General features: G+C 38.9%; 1 protein-coding gene, 3 non-coding genes and 2 pseudogenes across 4 annotated transcripts; all 6 read right to left on the bottom strand.

Annotated features, from left to right (window-relative positions):
* Window positions 1-1681: 1681 nt before the first annotated feature.
* Window positions 1682-1853, bottom strand: LOC127620448 (uncharacterized; annotated as a pseudogene).
* On the bottom strand, window positions 1688-4020 carry LOC127620309 (uncharacterized). Its single transcript, XM_052093500.1, has 2 exons — window positions 4008-4020; window positions 1688-2891 (listed from the first exon to the last, which is right to left on the bottom strand). The coding sequence occupies exon 2, from the start codon at window positions 2787-2789 to the stop codon at window positions 2151-2153; it is 639 nt and encodes a 212-aa protein (XP_051949460.1). The 5' UTR covers window positions 2790-2891; window positions 4008-4020; the 3' UTR covers window positions 1688-2150.
* LOC127620455 (uncharacterized) lies at window positions 2950-3072 on the bottom strand (annotated as a pseudogene).
* Window positions 4021-15366: 11346 nt separating the features above from the next.
* LOC127620415 (U1 spliceosomal RNA) lies at window positions 15367-15530 on the bottom strand. The gene has a single exon (XR_007967705.1). It is a non-coding gene; the product is annotated as a U1 spliceosomal RNA (small nuclear RNA).
* Window positions 15531-18176: 2646 nt separating this feature from the next.
* Window positions 18177-18340, bottom strand: LOC127620414 (U1 spliceosomal RNA). Its single transcript, XR_007967704.1, has one exon. It is a non-coding gene; the product is annotated as a U1 spliceosomal RNA (small nuclear RNA).
* A 2080-nt stretch (window positions 18341-20420) lies between these two features.
* Window positions 20421-20611, bottom strand: LOC127620436 (U2 spliceosomal RNA). Its single transcript, XR_007967723.1, has one exon. It is a non-coding gene; the product is annotated as a U2 spliceosomal RNA (small nuclear RNA).
* Window positions 20612-20791: the final 180 nt, after the last annotated feature.

The raw sequence follows: 20791 nt of genomic DNA, 5'->3' as shown, positions 1-20791 counted from the left end.
ACACTGCAGCAGAATTAACAGTGTGTCAATCGGCTCCCAAACTCACTATGAATCGGTAAATCCTGAACATGAATCGGTAAATCCTGAACATGAATCGGTAAATCCTGAACATGAATTCGGGCACTGGTAAGGGTGTTGATCATTCAAGTTTAATCAACAACATCGCTGTATAAAAAACTTTACAATGTATGAAAGATAAATTACATTAAAAAATATGAATTTAAAGGAGTGTATTTTCAACCTATTTTAACAACTCTTAACATGTTCTGTGCTTTTTTATTCTGTTCATTTGTTCACATATATAATTATTTGTAATATTGTCACATTAGGTCCTCCATAAGAGACTAGTTTTGAAATTGGGAACGGTCAACGGATGTAGAAAGGAAGTCCCGCCTTACAGGTAAAAGAGCCAATCACCTTTCAGAAACAGACATCGCCTGTCAATCAACTAGAGAACGCGCATGCGCATTAGCTACACAAGCCGGGAGAATTGCGTTTTTTTTTTAGTGTTATCAGAGATAAAGAAGCAGAGGTTAAAGAATCATTGATTTGATACCTGGGTTGGATGTGGTGTCTCTGGCTGGGGAGCTAACCAGTGCACACCTTGCTCAAAGCCATGGAAGGGGAAAAAAGGGAAAAGGAAAAAGAAGAAAAGGAAAAGAGAGGAAAAGAAAAAAAAAAAAAAAAAGAAAAAGAAAAGGAAGGGGGTAAGAGGGCCAACCACCTATAACATTTGGTTACATCAGGTCACAAACAGACTAAGGGAGCTTGGTGTGGAGGTGCCTGTTATGGTGCCCCGGCGTGCCTTTTTTTTTTTTTTTTTTTTTTTTTATATAAAGAGGACACCTCAATGGAGCCTAGAAGCTTAACTACGGGTGTTGGGTGTCGCTGGCGGCGGTGAGGGGGAATCGGAATATTGAATAGAGGAGAGGTGTCGGTATCTGTGTGGAGCTCACTGGCAGTTGTGGATCAGCCCCCTGACCTAGAGTTTAGAGCAGGTACGGTGACATTATTGACTGACCTAAATGTATTGTTATTAATACTATTAATACTATTGTCACTATTATTATTATAGATTGCTAGAGCTAATGCTCCTATTATTGTCATGAATTATCATTATAAATGTCATCATTACTACTATCACCACTAATATTAATATATTGCTGTTATTGTTGTGATTGTTGGGGTGATTAATACCCTCACTAAAAATATACTGATACTACCTTCTATACTTGCGTCACAGAAAGGATCTCATCTGTCTACATACATCACTTTATCGATGACTGTGTTGGGCTGTTTTGTATCTCGTTGTTTTTGTTTTTGTGCTTTTTCTCTCTTCTGTATTGTATATGTGTCTCACTCCCTTGTATGTGTTACTCTTTTGTTAATTTGCAATAAAAAAAAAAATAAAAAATAAAAAAAAGAGATAAAGAAGCACATTTTATGATTCCAGTGTCTTCAGATTTTACTGCTGAATATATTTTAACACTGAAATATGTTTTTGATCTTAATCTCGCGTCCGTTATAGATGAGATGTTTATTTGAAGCGCGAATAAAACTTAAGTACGACTTTATTACACTTTAAAATATATAAATAAAACTGATATGAGCATTTCATATTTTTCACTCGACGTTAATACACAACACACACTGTTTATCAGTTCTATTGTTGACAGTTTTAGGGGGGTGCACCGTTCCTGGAGGTACTGCAATACCAGGTCGATGCGTGGAGTGGACGGAGCAAGCCCCTATTCCATCTCCCTGATCCAAAAATCAATTTAATATATGGTCCCCGGATAGGGGACGTATCAGATATTAAACTGATAAGAACAGATTTTTTCTTTCGAAAAAATTTTTATTGTCACTCTTTTTCTTTTTTCCACAATTTTTCTTTTCAAATATGTTTTCACACAATCTTACCATTTTCCTTTAACCAATAAAACAAAACATATACACACAACTTCATAATATTTGCAAAATAAAAAGGACAATTAACAAGACAAATTTAAGACACTAGTAAAATCATAAAAAATCTTAAAAGTCCATATTTTTCAATTGTGTGCTTAAAAGTCCCTATTTTTCAATTGTGTTAAAAGTAATGTTTTAAAAATAATAAATAAAAACAACTTGGTGCCAATTTAAAATGCCATCTATTGTTCAAGACCGGGATGAGTCCCTATCAAATTGGCCATCATCCCACTCTCCAGGAAAGGCACTTGGCATGCCGCTTCTGTGCTCAGAGGAGATCCCTCTCCTCCTGCCCGCTGGCCTGCTGTTCCCGTAGCCGGTGGTGGTAAGGGTGCATCTACAGGCGGCCAAAGTACGGTGGCGGCCGGGACCTCTTCCGTGTGACCCCGGCCCCCCCGTCCGAATAACAGCGCCCGGTACCCCTGCAGCGTTGATGTTACCATTTGCTCGCTCGCGTGGAGGGGAACCGTAACGTGTTTCCCCACCAGCAGGTTTCTTGTGGTCCAGATGGCATCCTTGATTGAGTTGAAAGTGAGCCAGAGCGAGGTAAAGTTTTTTGCTGTACAGTCCTTCAAGCCCTGGCCCACACCAAGGATGGCGAGCTTGTAATCCATCTGGACCCTACCCGCTGGCAGGCACGGGAAATACAGGGGGCCGGTCTTGGCCCACAGGTCCCGCGCAGCGCTGCACTCCCAGAGCAGGTGTCGTACTGTCTCCGGGGCACTACACCCCGGACGAGGGCAGACTGGATTCTTGGCCATGCCTCTGGAGTGCATCACCGCCCTGACCGGGAGGATCTCATGGGCCACCATCCACGCCATGTCCTTGTGCCTATTCTGGAGAGTTGGGTGGGCAGCATTTTTCCAAACATCTTTTGCCTCACCTAGTGTGAGGCCTGGGACTGGACTCACTGTTTCCCGGTCCTGCACAAAAGAGACAAGAGATTTGTGGTTGGTTAAAAGTGTGACATCTTGCGACTCTAAACAATTTCTTTTTAAAAACTTCTTGATAAAATCATATTCTTTTGGAAGATTAAAAGCCACTGGGGTAGACTGATAAGAACAGATACTACACTTGATCTTAGCCAAAAGGCCGAGAAGCGATACCGAAATAAGGATCCGAGCAAAGGGAGTCATTCAGACAACTACAGATCTCACTGACGGTCTTATTCATAATAATATCAGACCATTTCAAACTATAAACTACTTACAAATACAAACTTCAAAATTAAAGCCCCACTCAGAGACTGTGTGAAGAGTTTTGAGATTCTCGTCAATAAGAAGCAGAAAAACCTTCAAAATACGCGGATATTTTTCCTCCCTCTGTTATCATGAGTTCTCCATCATCCAATCAAACACGAGAACAGTGTTTGTGGATAATAAAACTATTTAGAGTCTCTTTATAATCCTAAAATAATACGCTTTTCACAGGAAAGTCTCTCTGCTCATGTTCTGACACCAGATTCACAAAACAACAGGAGAAAATGAAGCTTTTGCCACATTTATTTCCTTTGACGCCCTCATGTGGTGAAATGTGGAACTGCAAGTCCGTCTGCGCCATCAAACTACAATCACTGACGACGAGAAAAGCTGCAAACCCTTTCAACGACTATTTCAACAAACATTTGAGCGCCATCAATCTTGACAGATCTACACTGAAACAATAAAGCGGGAAATCAGCACAAACTGGTGTTTGCAAATCCTTGAATGAGCGTTAAATATCAGCAACCCGTTGAATAAGTTTGATCTGATTTGATTGTGACTGACTTCATCCATCGGTGTATTTAACGGACACAGTTCACGTGAGAAATGTCTTTATTTTCTCATTTAAACGCCTCAAATTGGACGGTTGTCTCAGATTAGCCTACACTGATTAACAACGGCCAAAAAAACAATGAAAAAGCTCGAAATTGATGAATTTAAGATTGTTCTTAAAACGTTTTCGACGGATTAATCCTAGTTTACGGGACTACAAGCATTTAAGTACATAAAAGTAGTCTAAATAATCAAATTGAAAGTTTTAATTGTGAAGATACTCACAGGTGTCGCTTGTCTTGCACCAAACCGTGTAAAAATCCACCTGAACCGTTTTTTCCCCCCGCAAATTACGAAACCCACTATGGAGAAGAGCTCATGAATATTAATCAGTACGTGCCGACGTTCCAATGATGAAGTCTTTAATAAATTAATATTAAAAAGAGAGCCTTCTCCATGTTAAGATGAATTCATCAACAAATCTTTATCTTTCCTCTGATTAAGTTTCTCTGAAATTAGTTATTTGACGTCACAATGTGAATAATTGTTGGTTATTTTCAAAACATTTAAACAGATTAATACTCTGTATAGATATAAAATACAGTCATGTATCAACGTTTGATTTTTTTGGACTAAAATTGTGCAAGACTTGTGTGTTATCCCAGTATAAATTATACAATAGTTCTGTGTGAGAAACAGACCAACATTTAAATGTTTATTTTCTGATAATCTTTCCCTCCACCGCAGCTCTCAAAATCTCTTTCACACTTTTAAAACTCCTCTTGCTTTAACAAGGTTGCTAAAGAGTTTTTAAAATCAAATTTAAGACTTTTTCCAAGACCTGAACATATAAAATTAATACAGTATCCCCAAAACCAAAACAAACCATTTAAAAATAAATCATATCACAGACTCTTAATTAGCTGAATATTGATTATCAGTAAAACAGGGGAGACTATATACAACTTTAAAATACTCAATACATGTTTTCCACATACTGAAAATCACATTAAAACTAGTTTATGTACCATTATATATATATATATATAACACATGAGAGATTGACTTATATTGGACTGTTTGTCTGCCAATAGTTTGTTTTAATTGGTCGTCTATATTAAATATTCTTAGTAAAACACTTTTGAGCCATTTTAGAGCAAATACATAATTATCGAGATATCGAATATAGTCAACTTGCTGAAAAATATCGCCCCGCTCTACTACTAATATGCATATATATTTAAATATATAAATAAAGTGCATCTGGAAAGTATTCACAGCGCTTCACTTAATCCACATTTTGTTATGTTTCAGCCTTATTCCAAAATGGAGTAAATTCATTTTTCTCCTCAATTCGACAAACAATACCCCATAATGACAACATGAAAGACGTTTTTGAAATCTTTGCAAATTTATTAAAATAAATCACATGTACATAAGTACTTTGCTTGGCGTGTTATAAAGTTGTGGCCACAAAACAAGGAAACACCACCAATTTGTCTGATCACTTAAAACGGCGCCACAAAGCTCTTTACGACGAATACAAAGTCAAATCTGGATGTCAACCAAAACAAAAAACGATTTGCGATGCCTTTGCCAGTATGACACCTTACCAGAAAGGCTCTCAACGACAGAAAGACATAACAGACGCAATAACGTTTCATATCGCTAAAGATATTGTAACAGTTTTACAGTTCCATTTGTCCTATTAGCTTTCTGCACATGCAATATTTAATCCTGTCACTAGGGGCGCTCTAGCCAGTGTGATTCCTGGTAGCATAAAAAGGATAGAAGTAGTATGAGGGAGAAAGGATGTGTTAACCACATGGAGAAGCTTTCTCACCAATGCTGTCTAGTGTTTTTTTCCTGATTTGAGGAACCTGAGGTTCCTAAGCTCAAATAGGGTTCAACGTGCAGTCATGAGGAGGCAGCTCAATTATAGCTAGGTCCTTGACCAAAATGGGATTAATTGTCTTTGATTTGCCATCAAGACTTTTGTCATCTATTGTGCGTTCCACCAGCTACAGTTTATTCACATTACCAACAGCCACTTGGAGGCTCGGATTCAGGCGGATGTGGCCTCATCCATATTGCACTTAAGTACTGTTTCACCTTGCTCCTATTACTCTTAAGACTGAGCTCTTGGTAGCCAAAGACTCTACTATGAAAGTCTGAACTATTTTGATGTTTGCCTTGCAACTGGATGCCTATGTACTTTGTATGTTTACTGTCTGTATGGTGATTTGTGGTGTAATACACATGGCTCATTGAAACGCGAAAGTCTCTGGTCCCTTAATTCATTATGTAGCATCTAGAAGCGTTTTAAAAGCAGGTGTTACAATATGTTGCCATTAAACACCGTCGCCAAAGAGGGATTTAAGAAAATGATCCGAACGCTTGACAGGCGGTATGTTATACCATCCCGCACATATTTTTCCCAAGTTGCGATAAAAGAGCTGTATGAAAAATGCAAATCTAAGATTGAAGCAGAGCTGTCTCACGTGGAATACTATGCAGCTACAACAGACTTGTGGTCCAGCAGGACAACGGAGCCCTACATAAGTCTGACGGTCCATTTCCTCACAGAGGACTTCGAGATAAAAAGTCGCAGTTTGCAGACGGCATTTTTCCCGGAGAGTCATACAGCCGAGAATATCGCAGAGGCCCTGAGAGAAGCGGTGACGGCGTGGGGCTTAGATGAGACACGTCAAGTCTGTATAACAACAGATAATGCAGCGAACTTGGTGAAAGCTGCCGCTCTGAACATGTGGACCAGGCTACAGTGCTACAGTGCCATGATCCTTATCCTAAATATAAATTTTTACTTAATAACCTGTTCTGAACCTGACAAAACTTGTAAAATGTATGTTGCATGTGTGTAGTAGAGCTTTAAAACGTTAGAAAAAAATACAGAAACTAAACATTTCATTTTAAACAACTTATTATTTAATCAGTGGCAAAAAAAATAGTTGTATGAGCACATTTATTGTTTAAAATAAAACAGTGTGCTTCAATAATTAAAGTTTGCAATGTTTTGTTTGTTTTCTCCGCTTAGAAAATGCAGTGAAAAAGGATGGCCGCATTGATCGTGCTGTAGGAGTCTGCAAGAAGCTGGTGAGCCACTTCTCTCACAGCTGGAAGGCCAGCGATGCCCTGGCAAAAGCCCAGAAGGAACTCAATCTACCATCACATTATCTCATCTCAGAATGCCAAACAAGATGGGGTTCCAGACAGATGATGATCAGCAGGATATTAGAGCAGCAGCAGGCTTTAACTCAGGTCCTGTCTGCAGACAAGAAGTTGCGGCATCTAATTCCAACCTGGCAAGATATAGATGTCCTGGAATCTGTTAGAAAGTCACTGGGCCCAATGCTGGATTTCACCGATGCACTTTCAGGGGATGAATACGTCAGTGTCTCCTTTGTAAAGCCAGTTCTTCAGCTCTTCAACACTTCACTACTGGAAATGCGAGAGGAAGACACAGACCTGACCAAGAACATAAAGAAGATGATGCTGGACTACCTCAATGAGAAATACTGAAGATGATGATTCTCAGAAGCTGCTAGATATGGCATCTTTTTGGACCCCGGTTCAAGATGGACTTCATCAGTGCAGACAAGAAGACCCAAGTTAAGGCCAGTGTGGCATCACAGATGATGGAATGCCAGGAGAAATCAAGCTGCAGCACTGACGTGGAGCCCAACGTTACCAGTGCACCCCCAGGCAAAGAAAGCAAAGAAGTCCTTGGGAAGCTTCTTTAAACAGAGTGAAACCGTAGCAAAGGGTGATACCTCTCTGACCCTAAAGGATGCTGTGGAAGCAGAGTTAAACACCTACATGCTAACACCTGTAATAGACAAAGAGGAGGATCCACTTGCATGGTAGAAAGTACACAAACTAAGCTTTCCTCGACTCGCCAGACTTGCCTGCAAATACCTGTGTATTCCTGCGACAAGCTCGCCATCAGAGAGTCTTTTCAGTACTAGTGGCAACATCGTCACTTGCCAACGAACCTGTCTCAAGCCTGCAAAGGTTGATAGACTTGTGTTCTTATCTAAAAACCTTGAGTAAGCAAAGCATACAGCATACATAAGCATGCATCATGCTAAAGAATACTCAGTTTAGGAGAAGTTTTATTTTATTTTGTTTAGCCATGATTATGATGATGACCAACACTGTTTTACTTTGGCACTTTTGCTAAGAAAAGTTGACTTAAAAACAAAAGATTGTGAACCAAAATGCTTAAAATAAATATATTTTTTATAAAACAAATTATAAGTTATATTTTTGTAAACCAATCTGGGGGTTGGTGTAAAGCTGCTGTTTTATTTAAAAATGTGTTCTGCTTTTCTGTTTACAGAAATATGTTCTAACTTTGAAATAAAATATTAAGTGACCTTTTTGTCACATGTAATGAAGCTTGCTTATTAGTGAAATTATTAATATCATGGAATTGTAATTACTGACTTTAGCCTGGATTGATGGCTCACAATATCGCAATATATATCGTTGGGAAAAAAATATCGCAATGTATTTTTTTTCCAATATCGTGCAGCCCTACTTGGCACACATATTTTTGGGCAGTTTCTCCTATTCTTCTTTGCAGGACCTCTAAAGCTCCATCAGGCTGGATGGGGAGCATCAGTGCACAGCCATTTTCAGATCTCTCCAGAGATGTTCAATCGGGTTCAAGTCTGGGCCACTCAAGGACATTCACAGAGTTGTCCCGCAGCCACTCCTTTGTTATCTTGGCTGTGTGCTTGGGGTCGTTGTCCTGTTGGAAGATGAACCTTCGCCCCAGGCTGAGGTCCCGAGTGCTCTGGAGCAGGTTTTCATCAAGGATGTCTCTGTACATTGCTGCATTCATCTTTCCCTCAATCCTGACTAGTCTCCCAGTTCCTGCCGCTGAAAAGCACCCTCACAACATGATGCTGTCACCACCATGCTTCACAGTTGGGATGGTTTACTTCTGCTTGCAAGTCTCACCCTTTTTTTTTTTTTCCAAACATAACGATGGTTATTATGGCCATGTTGTTTCATCAGACCAGATGACATTTCTCCAAAATTAAGATCTTTGTCCCCATGTGCACTTGCAAACTGTAGTCTGGCTTTATTATGGTGGTTTTGGAGCAGCGGTTTCTTCATTGCGGAGCAGCCTTTCAGGTTATCTCGATAATGGACTCGTTTTACTGTGGATATAGATACTCGTATACCTGTTTCCACCAGCATCTTCACAAAGTCCTTTGCTGTTGTTCTGGGATTGATTTGCATTTTTTGCACCAAAATATGTTCATCTCTAGGAGACAGAATGCGTCTCCTTCCTGAGCGGTATGATGGCGGCGTGGTCCCATGGGTATATACTTGCGTACTATTGTTTGTACAGATGAACGTGGCACCTTCAGGCATTCGGAAATTGCTCCCAAGCATGAACCAGAGTTGTGGAGGTAACACATTTTTTTCTGAGATCTTGGCTGATTTCTTTTGATTTACCCATGATGTCAAGCAAAGAGGCACTAAGTTTGAAGGTAGGACTTCAAATACATCTACTAGTACACCTCCAATTCAGAACAACTCCTATCAGAAGCTGCTTTAAGGCACAGTTAACTAAGTGTATGTAAACTTCTGACCCACTGGAATTGTGATATAATCCATTAAAAGTTAAACATCAGGGGCCAGTTGTTCAAAGGTAAGATGATCGGATTTTGGTTCATTGTGATATAATCCATTAAAAGTTAAACATCAGGTCATCAGTCCATGAGTTTAAGCTCAAACACAACTGGATTATACAGCTGGGTGATTCTCACGAAATCCAGATTTAGAAGGTGTCCAGCATCAGAATTTTTAAAATGCCCTTAAAGCCAATTTTCTTTTTGCACATATAAGATTAAGGTCTGAACTTACTATAACCATTATTTTTACAAGATTTAAAAAATATTTCCTATCTAATTATTTAAATTTTTAGATGAAGTCCATAAAAATTATCATTACCGCAACATGACATTACATTAAGTATATGGTTAAAAATGTGTATTTTTGGCTAATGTTAAAGTAGACTCTTATTACTCGTGCTCAAAGCTATGTAAAACTCTGGAGAGATTACTTTTTCATATTTATTATTTTTTGTAATTTCCTTATTTTCTCTCATTACCGAAACATACGTGATGATTTACAATTTCTTTTATTTAATTGTTTTACTAAAAGATAACATACACATTTGTTATGTAGCCGACCTTAAATAAGTAGTGTTGTATAATATGTATATACATTTTAAAACAAAATATGATTATCTAATTATTACTTAATTTGTAAAAAGATACATGTTGCAGTAATGAAAATGCAATTTCGGTAATGAGAATCAATGTTTCGGAAATGAGATTTAGCTCACACATTAACGTTGACAAAGGGGTTTGATGCCTAACCCTATTTTACATATTTAAAACGCATACAATTTTTAAAATAATATTAATTTCATGAACAGTTTCATTTTCTCATTTATCGTAATCATCACAGTACCATGCCTTGTGTTAACAAGTGTTGTCTATATAAGTTACAATGTTATGCTCATAAAGAATCATGTCATGTAGCCTACACTGTAGTACTAACAAATATACAACCATTAGTATAAATATTATCATTCTAGTATAACACATAATCATGTGTTCATGAGAACTTTTTCAATGTAACATATTATCATGTGGTCCTGAGAAACATTTAAATGTAACAGCATCATGTGCTCTTGTAAAAAGATTTTAGTTTAGCTAAAACACTTTGGTCCTGACATTCAACCACACAACCTTTTTCTGAGAATAATTTCATGTGAAGAACTTGAATAGCAGCAACTCGATTTATGAGTTGGTCAAACAACTAAAACAAACAACTGGAACGACTGCTTTGTACTAGAGATGCACCGATCGACCGGCCAGGGACCGGAATTAGCTGATTTACCGTATGCTCGGCCCGGACCGGTAACCGGCCGGTAAGCCTCACGTCTTACCGATTCCAAGCCGGTCCGTTTTGTTGCCAGCGGTGCAGGCAATAACGTCACAGCCGCATGTAAACATGTCATTGGCGTGGGAGATCTTCACTGTGTGAGTGAAGTATATATAAAGTTCGAAATGTGTTATAATTGTAAGGCAAAAGTAAACCGTGGGGGAACCACCACAATAACTTTCGGAACAACAAACCTAATTAGACACTTATAACACCATCACCCAGCTGAAAATGCCCATTTTAAAAAAGAAGCTAAAAAGTGAATGCAGCTAATGCTAGCCAGAGCTCAGAGCCAGTCACAAGTCAGCAGCCTCTCCTATCATTCCTTGGAATGAGCAGCGAAAATACCAAAGCAATTACAAGGAAAATGATGGAATTCATGGCCCTGGATGACCAGCTGTTCTCCATAGTTGAGGACAGAGGGATCAGAAATCTGATAAATGTCCTCGATACAGAGTATGAGGTACTTTCCGACATCGTGTTGCCCGAGTTGTTTAATCTCGTGTCATGTCACACACGAAGCCTGTTTTCTGTCAACATTTGGGTACACAAATCCGGGACAGGGGAAGGGGGGTGCTGGATGGCAGAGGCAGGCTAAATACATACTGGATGTCTCTGTACATTGCTGCATTCATCTTTCCCTCAATCCTGACTAGTCTCCCAGTTCCTGCCGCTGAAAAGCACCCTCACAACATGAAGCTGTCACCACCATGCTTCACAGTTGGGATGGTGTTCTTCGGCTTGCAAGTCTCACCCTTTTTTTTTTTTTTTCCAAACATAACGATGGTTATTATGGCCATGTTGTTTCATCAGACCAGATGACATTTCTCCAAAATTAAGATCTTTGTCCCCATGTGCACTTGCAAACTGTAGTCTGGCTTTATTATGGTGGTTTTGGAGCAGCGGTTTCTTCATTGCGGAGCAGCCTTTCAGGTTATCTCGATAATGGACTCGTTTTACTGTGGATATAGATACTCGTATACCTGTTTCCACCAGCATCTTCACAAAGTCCTTTGCTGTTGTTCTGGGATTGATTTGCATTTTTTGCACCAAAATATGTTCATCTCTAGGAGACAGAATGCGTCTCCTTCCTGAGCGGTATGATGGCGGCGTGGTCCCATGGGTATATACTTGCGTACTATTGTTTGTACAGATGAACGTGGCACCTTCAGGCATTCGGAAATTGCTCCCAAGCATGAACCAGAGTTGTGGAGGTAACACATTTTTTTCTGAGATCTTGGCTGATTTCTTTTGATTTACCCATGATGTCAAGCAAAGAGGCACTAAGTTTGAAGGTAGGACTTCAAATACATCTACTAGTACACCTCCAATTCAGAACAACTCCTATCAGAAGCTGCTTTAAGGCACAGTTAACTAAGTGTATGTAAACTTCTGACCCACTGGAATTGTGATATAATCCATTAAAAGTTAAACATCAGGGGCCAGTTGTTCAAAGGTAAGATGATCGGATTTTGGTTATCGGATTGGATAAAATCTTGAAAATGGGTTGTTCAAAAGGGAAAGAAGGAATCTGAAATCAGATTAGATCAGGGAATCCAATCCTAGTTTTAATCTGGATCAAACCTTCAGTTTGTGTTGTTCAAAACTTATCAGTGGGATTTGGATAACTTTGATCCAAAAAAACAGGATTATCCTGATCCCAACAGGGGGTAGGATTTCAAGGTGGATTTCAGGAAGAAAATGTAGTAAAACTTTAAAATTGGTCAAATAATACATTTGTATCATTTAGTGTATATACTTTTATTTATATTTTGCACTTGACTTGTGTAACCGTTGTAACAGTGATAAAGTAGACATAGGCTAACAATTAAGCTATTCAGTATAGTAAAGTAAAAATAAAATAAAAATTATCTTGTCCCCATGAAATAATCCCCCAAACAGATTTCAATAACAAACAAAAATAGGCCTAATATATTAATTTTTCGGTCATTCATCACCGTATATTAATTTCAAAGAAACAATCATCAGAGATGAGCCTGTCCAAAATAATGTCTAACAATTGCATCCCTTACTATACGTCCAGTCAGTCCCTGATTCTGACAGACCACCAGAGGTTGGTCTGGTTCTTCAACAGGCTCAGGTGCATCATAAACATCATCACAGAGAGGGACATTGCGCCTGGTAGCGATGTTGTGCAGGACGATACACGCAAGTATTATGTTGCATGCTCCCTGTGGTTCCACTCGCAAGTAGTTAAGGCATGCAAAGCGTCTCTTCAGAACTCTATTTAAACGCTCAATTGCACATCTTGTTTTGCAATGAGCAGTGTTGAAGCGTGCCTGCGCAGGTGTGGTTGATGCAAGAAAAGGAGTCATCAGCCATGGTAGGAGTGGATAGGCACTGTCTCCTAATATTATGCCATCCGGTCGGTTGGTTGGTTTGGAGCTCTCTGTATAAAGCACTCTCTCTCAGGATGCGTGCATCATGAACAGACCCAGGCCACTTCACGACACAGTTTGTGATGATGAGGTCAGCATCGCCCACAAGTTGGATGTTGATGCTGCGATTCCCCTTTCGGTTGATGTACTCCCAATCCCTCTCATGAGGTGCTTGGATATGCACATGAGTGCAGTCAATAACCCCAATAGTATTGGGCATGTTCCCCAAAAGAAAAAACTTGTGCTTGGTCTGGGCAATCTGGACATCCTTTGGAAGTGAAACAAACTGATTGACAAGGCTGGCCAATGCAATTGACACAGCTTTCACTACATCACTCACAGTTGATTTGTCCACTCCCATATTATCACCAACAACTTGGTAGAAAGTCCCAGATGCATAGAAGCGCAGACCAATGAGGACCTGTTCTTCCACAGACAGACTGTGACTCCTTCGGGTTCCCCGTTGAAGTTTTGGCCTGACAAGGTCTGCAACGTACTTAATATCAGCATTCCCATAGCGAAAGCGACCATACAGTTCTTCAGTGGTGTATTGCTCCAGTGGTTGTGCACGCTCAACATACACCCTTTGACGGTATCCTCTTCCACCAACACAGTGGTAGCGATGGACAATACCTGCCATGTCAGTGCCTCTCTCTAAGTCTTCTGAGAAAGGCTGAATATAAGATGGCTGTCAAATACCCACACACCATTTGGCTGACGTGCTCAATTGTTCAATTGTGGCTGGTGTTCAATTAAATGAATCATGCCCAAGGCCTATAAATACTATGTTCACTACAACAGAAGCGGTGAAACCATGGACTCAAAAGGACCTAATTTCACTGTTGCAGAAACCCATGCACTGCTGGAGGGTGTTAAGTGCCATTATGCCTCAATAGTAGGAAGCTCTGTTGCAGGTGGAATGGTGACTAACAAAAGGAAGAAAGACATTTGGGTTGAAATCACCCAGAATGTAAATGCAATGGGGTCTGGCCAGAAGAAGACCTTGGAGCAAGTGAAATTTAGATGGAAGAATCTGAGGGCCAGAGCAACGAAGGACCTTGCTGAAGCGAAAAACACCCAAACAGGCAACAAATTCTTTAAGAAAGATGAATACACAGATGTGATTCTGGACATTATTGGAGGTGAGAACTCTAAAGCTCTGCATGGGATTCAAGGTGTTGTAGGGGATGGTGAGCCTACAATTGTAGAGGAAAGTGAGCCAGTTCCTCCTAATGCAGAGGAAACATTCATTCTGGATCTCAGCCCTATTATTGAAGAACAACCTGGATCCTCACTGGTAGAGCCAGCAGTCACAGGAGCTCAGAAAAGAGGCTTGAAGCGTCCTTTGCCGAATAAAAATGATGATTTCTATGAATCACTTCTTAAACGAGAAACTGAAAGAGCAGAAGCACAGATACTCCTGGCAGAGGAACAAATCAAGCTGACCAAACTACAGCAAACCAAAGCGAAACTTCAGATCCACCTCCTAAAAGCGGGGCTTGGAAATGCTGGTCTCTCCTCCTCAGATGAAGAAGAACCCTGAACATTCTTTATTTTGTTAACTATTGGATATTTAGCCATTTCATTTTTTTTAAGACGTTTTCAAAATGTCCACAATGTATTTGTTAATGTATGTTTGTTGTTTATTTTGTTGTGGTTCATAAAATAAATTATGATTAGAAGTGGATGTTTATGTTATTTATGTGTTTTGTCTCAAAATAAGAAACACTTACAGTGACCTCATGTTGGCTCTTCTACCTGTTCTTTACATAGCTGGTAGCCCACATTGTGATATGTTGTCCCATTTAGAGCACTGGTAATCCGGATTTGGTAATCTTGAAAACTGTATCTGGATCAGGGTGATCCAGTCCAATGTTGCTTTGAAAAACCGGCACAAAAGTAAGACGGATTACCTGATCCTGGATAGGAAAAAATGGGATTTCCAAATCCGGATAATTTTGATTCAGATTAAATGTTTTGAACAACTGGCCCCAGGTCATCAGTCCATGAGTTGAAGCTCAAACACAACTGGATTATACAGCTACACAATGATCCAACGTACAGGAATAAACCCTCTGCAACATAGCTCAAACGATGCAAAATTAAAGTTTTGGACAAAATCACAACTTGAACATGATTGAGGTGCATAAAAAGAACCTTAAACGTGCCTTTCATTCTAGAAAACACTCTAAAATGGCTGCACTGAATGTACATGTTATATATATTTATGTTTCTTCTGCCTTTAACCAAATAATCAGGGGAGAGCGCGAACGCAGTCCCCCACTACCAGAAATTATGCAGTCGAGATTCCCACATTTGGGGAATTCGCAGGGGTCAGCACAGTCGGAGTGCAATGACTGAGCCTCACCCTGGGTGAACCACCTTCATGATCATGGTGTCTCCCCTGCCAGGTAAGTATGAATTGAAAGTGAGCCAATCAGAGGAGTCATTCTGCTCACTACTATTCACGTCGATGGTGATACACATTCAAACACACATGACTAATACACATTGTTATTACATGTTATTAACAAATACTTACAATTACACCCAGTTTACAAGGAATGTAACTGATGATGCATTGCGATGTGACTTGCTGCAATGTTTTGAGTCAGTGTACAACAGAGCCACACACACAGACCAATCAGCTTTGAGCTCCAGACTATGGAGGACCTAAAGTGACAATATAAAAAATAAAAATATTTGCAAGAAATTGTAAAAAAAATAAAATAATTAAGTGTACACCGAAATAAAACATTTTCATATCAGACATAAACTAGTACTTAAAAACACAAGGTGGTATTTATCAAGGCTCCTTGGCATCCTGAGTGAAATACTTCAACCATGAAGTCTCTACGATTTTCTAATGCAGAGATATGAAATTTGATACTTGTTTGGTAGGGTAAGCCCATGTTGTTGCTATGCAGTTACCAAGTTGATACTTAATGAGGCTCCTGTCGTGGAATATCGCGATGAATCTCTCTAAGTTGTAAGAAAACTCTCGGAGTCTTGAGTTCCAGATGCCAAAATTGTAGTTTATTGAACACCAGCAAACATGAGACCGGCCAGCTGTCCATTCTGACTGTCTTAGTCCAAAACCTCCTCTTCTATACAGTTTGTTATCTGGCATTACCTCATTTCTGTGCCCCTTTGTTATTTTTGTAACCAATGGATACTATTTGCCACCATTATCTCAGAGCCTTTTGATATCTTTTTACTGGTAGAAACTTGGCTTTAGTCTATCTTCAAGGTCCTTAGTCTCATTATTTTGTTACAGCTGGGTGCTCTTTGTGTCCTCTGCAGCAACAACAATTTTAGTAACCTCATATGCTCTCTCCTGGGTCACACAAAGGCCTGGAAACTCATATATGTATTTTGATATATAAGAAACATACTAGAATACTGAAAAATATACTATACTCCATGCTATCCTGAGTGAAATAAGTCAACCCTGAAGTCTCTACCATTTTCTGATCCTGAGATACCCATCTTATTGGTTTTGAATGGAAGTCAAAGGGGTTTGGTTGCTAGGGTGCACTAAATGATAGACAGACAGACAGAGGGAGGAAAAATGATAAATAGAAACAGATAATATTATAGATAATAATACAGATAAAGCAATATTGTAATTACAGTCATTTAAATAAAGTTTGATTGAATTTGTTAGAAATAAAGATTGAATGTTATTGGACAGGTAAGCTTACATAACTGTAAAGCATGTGAAATATAGTGCCATAAGGATTGATCTGCGTCATTTTAGCTAACTTGATCTTGCCTGCACAGTAACTGTCATAATGTTAATCTGTAATTATTCAGCAAGGTAAACTACAATAACATGAAATGAATGCTAGACTATGTTCAAGAGATTGCAAAAAGTACAGAAAATATATAAAATCTATTATTATAAAACAAAAGTGCATCGATATATTAAAATGTCAACATATTTATAATGTACAGTCTATTTTATAAACCGCTAGCTACTGTCATCATCCACCAAATTTAGCTAACAGCTATCGATAAAGCTGGCTAGCTAGCTAACGCCGACATAGGCTATCGTATAAATGCAGTCAATGTATCAAGCAAAGAAAAGTGATTACTTCAAACTACAGTCTCGTACAGTCAGACATATATCCACACTTTGTTTTAGCCCTGTTCCAGCACTGGAGACTCAAATATAAAGTCTCAAAGATTGTAGTAAAACAATCATAACTGTGTCATTTTAATTAAAAATAAAATGCCTTCCACCATCGACCCACAGTGATGTGAAAAAGTATTTGCCCCACCCTGATTTCTTCACATTTTGAGTATCGAATGCAAAACTGTTTCAAAACTTAAAAAAAAAAAAAAAATCTAACATAAACCAAAGATATTCTGAGTAAACACAAAATACAGTTATTAAATGAAGCAAAGAAGTTATCCAATACCAACTGGGCCTGAATGAAAAAGTATTTGCCCCCTTCCTTACTAAATCTATGAAACTACATTTCTAATGCGGTTCGGCTGGACAAGACACACCCAGGCCTGATTACAGCCAGCCCTGTTCAATCAGATCAACACCTAAAGAGAACATTTTCAGCAGCATGAAGTTGACTAAAAGGTCTCACCCAGCACAACACTATGCCAAGGTCGAAAGAAATGTCATAAATGAGGAGGGAAAAGTTGATTGAAATAGTTTTGTAACCCTTTCCAGACTGATGAATTTCAAAGGCTCTGGGACTCCAAAGAAACACAGTGAGAGCCATTAACTCCAAATGGAGAAAACGTGGCACAGTAGTGAACCTTCCCAGAAGTGACCAACCTTCCAAAATTCCTCCAAGAGCACAGCGACAACTCATCCAGGATGTCACAAAAAAGCCAAGGACAACATCCGAGGAACTGCAGGCCTCTCTCGCATCACTAAACTGTTCATGACTCCACTATCAGAAAGACACTGGGCAAAAATGCCATCCGTGGAAAAGTGATGAAGCAAAAACCACTGCTAACCCAGGGACAATGTACTGTGGACTGATGAGTAGATTAACACTTACTAATGCTAACTATTTTAATCTGCCTTTACCCAGATAAACAGGGGAGAGCGCGAACGCAGTCCCCCACTACCAGAAATTATGCAGTCGAGATTCCCACATTTGGGGAATTCGCAGGGGTCAGCACAGTCGGAGTGCAATGACTGAGCCTCACCCTGGGTGAACCACCTTCATGATCATGGTGTCTCCCCTGCCAGGTAAGTATGAATTGAAAGCGAGCCAATCAGAGGAGTCATTCTGCTCACTACTATTCACGTCGATGGTGAAACACATTCAAATACACATACTTCATGACTAATACACATTGTTATTACATGTTATTAACAAATATTTACAATTACACCCAGTTTACAAGGAATGTAACCGATGATGCATTGCGATGTGACTTGCTGCAATGTTTTGAGTCAGTGTACAACAGAGCCGCACACACGGACCAATCAGCTTTGAGCTCCAGACTATGGAGGACCTAAAGTGACGATATAAAAAATACTAATATTTGCAGAGAATTGTAAAAAGTGTACACAGAAATAAAACCTTTTCATTTCAGACATAAACGTATCTTTATTTCCTTTTGTATTACTGTTTTTTTTTTACTTCCACATTTATTTACTTATTTCTAGATTGAAAAGTTTGTGGACAAACTTTAGGTTGGCTTGAGAGAGCCTAGCATGAAAGTTTGAAGGTTTTTAGTTTGAAGTTGTTATAAGTTTAAGTAGCAGTTTTAAAAGTTAAAAGTTGAAAGATTATACGACCATTCAGTCTATCAGATAGATAGATAGATCCCTGCTACCCTGAGTCCCATGAACAAAACCAGAAGTCTTTGTTGTTCTGGTGCAGAGATATGTGATTTGTTACTTGGCTGCTAGGGTATCCCCATCTGGTTTCTAGGCAAAAACCAGGCTAATACTTATCAAGGCTCCTTGCCATACTGACTGCAATAAGTCAACCCATATGTCTCTACAATTTTCTTGTGCAGAGATATGTCATTTGTTACTTGGCTGTTAGTGTAACTCCATCTGGTTGCGAGGCAGTTACCAAGTTGATATTTTTCAAGACTCCTTGGTATCCTGAGTGAAATAAGTCGACCCTGAAGTCTCTACGATTTTCTGGTGCAGAGATATCTGATTTATTACTTGGTTGCTAGGGTTACCCCATTTGGTAGCTAGGCAATAAACAGGGTGATACAATACTTGACTACTTTCCATCCTGAATGAAATTAGTCAACACGAAAGTCTCTACGATGTTCTGGTGCAGAGATATATTTGTTACTTGGTCGCTAAGGTAACCACCTCTGATTGCTAGGCAGTTACCAGGGTGATACTTAACATGGGTACTTACCATCCTGAGTGAAATAAGTCAACAAGGTATGTCTGTATGATCAACTTGTGTGTCAGTTGCTAATAAAGGTACAAGTGATTTAGAAGCGCACATTAACTCTGTGAAGCATAATAGGTCAGCAAAAGTTCAAATGTTAAATTGTTTTCACATTGCTTCATATTCCATATTCAAAATAATAGTAAATGAAGGTACACTCATGGCATCAAATATTTTATTTTAGAGTCTTTTTCACTGTATTAAAGTTTGCATTCATAGTAACACTGTTTTGAACCCTATTCTATCCCATCTTCCTATTTATGTGCAAATGTACAAATAAATCAATCAATAAACATATAAGTATAGAAAATAATATATGTGGAAATAAATCAATACAATCATTCTTAAGGAAATAAAAGTATAACTACTTCAGATTTGATAATTAGTTAATTTATATGTAAAACATTTTTAATGATGCACCAGAATAAAAATCCTGGACTCTTTATATTTATTTGTAATATTGTCACATTAGGTCCTCCATAAGAGACTAGTTTTGAAATTGGGAACGGTCAACGGATGTAGAAAGGAAGTCCCGCCTTACAGTTAAAAGAGCCAATCACCTTTCAGAAACTGATATCGCCTGTCAATCAACTAGAGAACGCGCATGCGCATTAGCTACACAAGCCGGGAGAATTGCGTTTGTTTAGTGTTATCAGAGATAAAGAAGCACATTTTATGATTCCAGTGTCTTCAGATTTTACTGCTGAATATATTTTAACACTGAAATGTGTTTTTGATCTTAATCTCGCGTCCGTCATAGATGAGATGTTTAATTGAAGCGCATATACAACTTCAATGCGATTATATAAACTTAAATAGAACTTAAATGATATTGATGTGAGCATTACATTATATACGTAAAGATAACACATCAAACGCACAATTATTCAGTTCTTTTCTTGACAGTTTTAGGGGGGTGCACCGTTCCTGGAGATACTGCAATACCAGGTCGATGCGTGGAGTGGACGGAGCAAGCCCCTATTCCATCTCCCTGATCCAAAAATCAATTTAATATATGGTCCCCGGATAGGGGACGTATCAGATATTAAACTGATAAGAACAGATACTACACTTGATCTTAGCCAAAAGGCCGAGAAGCGATACCGAAATAAGGATCCGAGCAAAGGGAGTCATTCAGACAACTACAGATCTCACTGACGGTCTTATTCATAATAATATCAGACCATTTCAAACTATAAACTACTTACAAATACAAACTTCAAAATTAAAGCCCCACTCAGAGACTGTGTGAAGAGTTTTGAGATTCTCGTCAATAAGAAGC

This window comes from Xyrauchen texanus, chromosome 26 (genome assembly GCF_025860055.1).
Source record: "Xyrauchen texanus isolate HMW12.3.18 chromosome 26, RBS_HiC_50CHRs, whole genome shotgun sequence".
NCBI classification, from domain to species: domain Eukaryota; kingdom Metazoa; phylum Chordata; class Actinopteri; order Cypriniformes; family Catostomidae; genus Xyrauchen; species Xyrauchen texanus.
The sequence above is the reverse complement of the archived record's forward strand: the minus strand, read 5'-3'. Positions and strand labels throughout refer to the sequence as shown.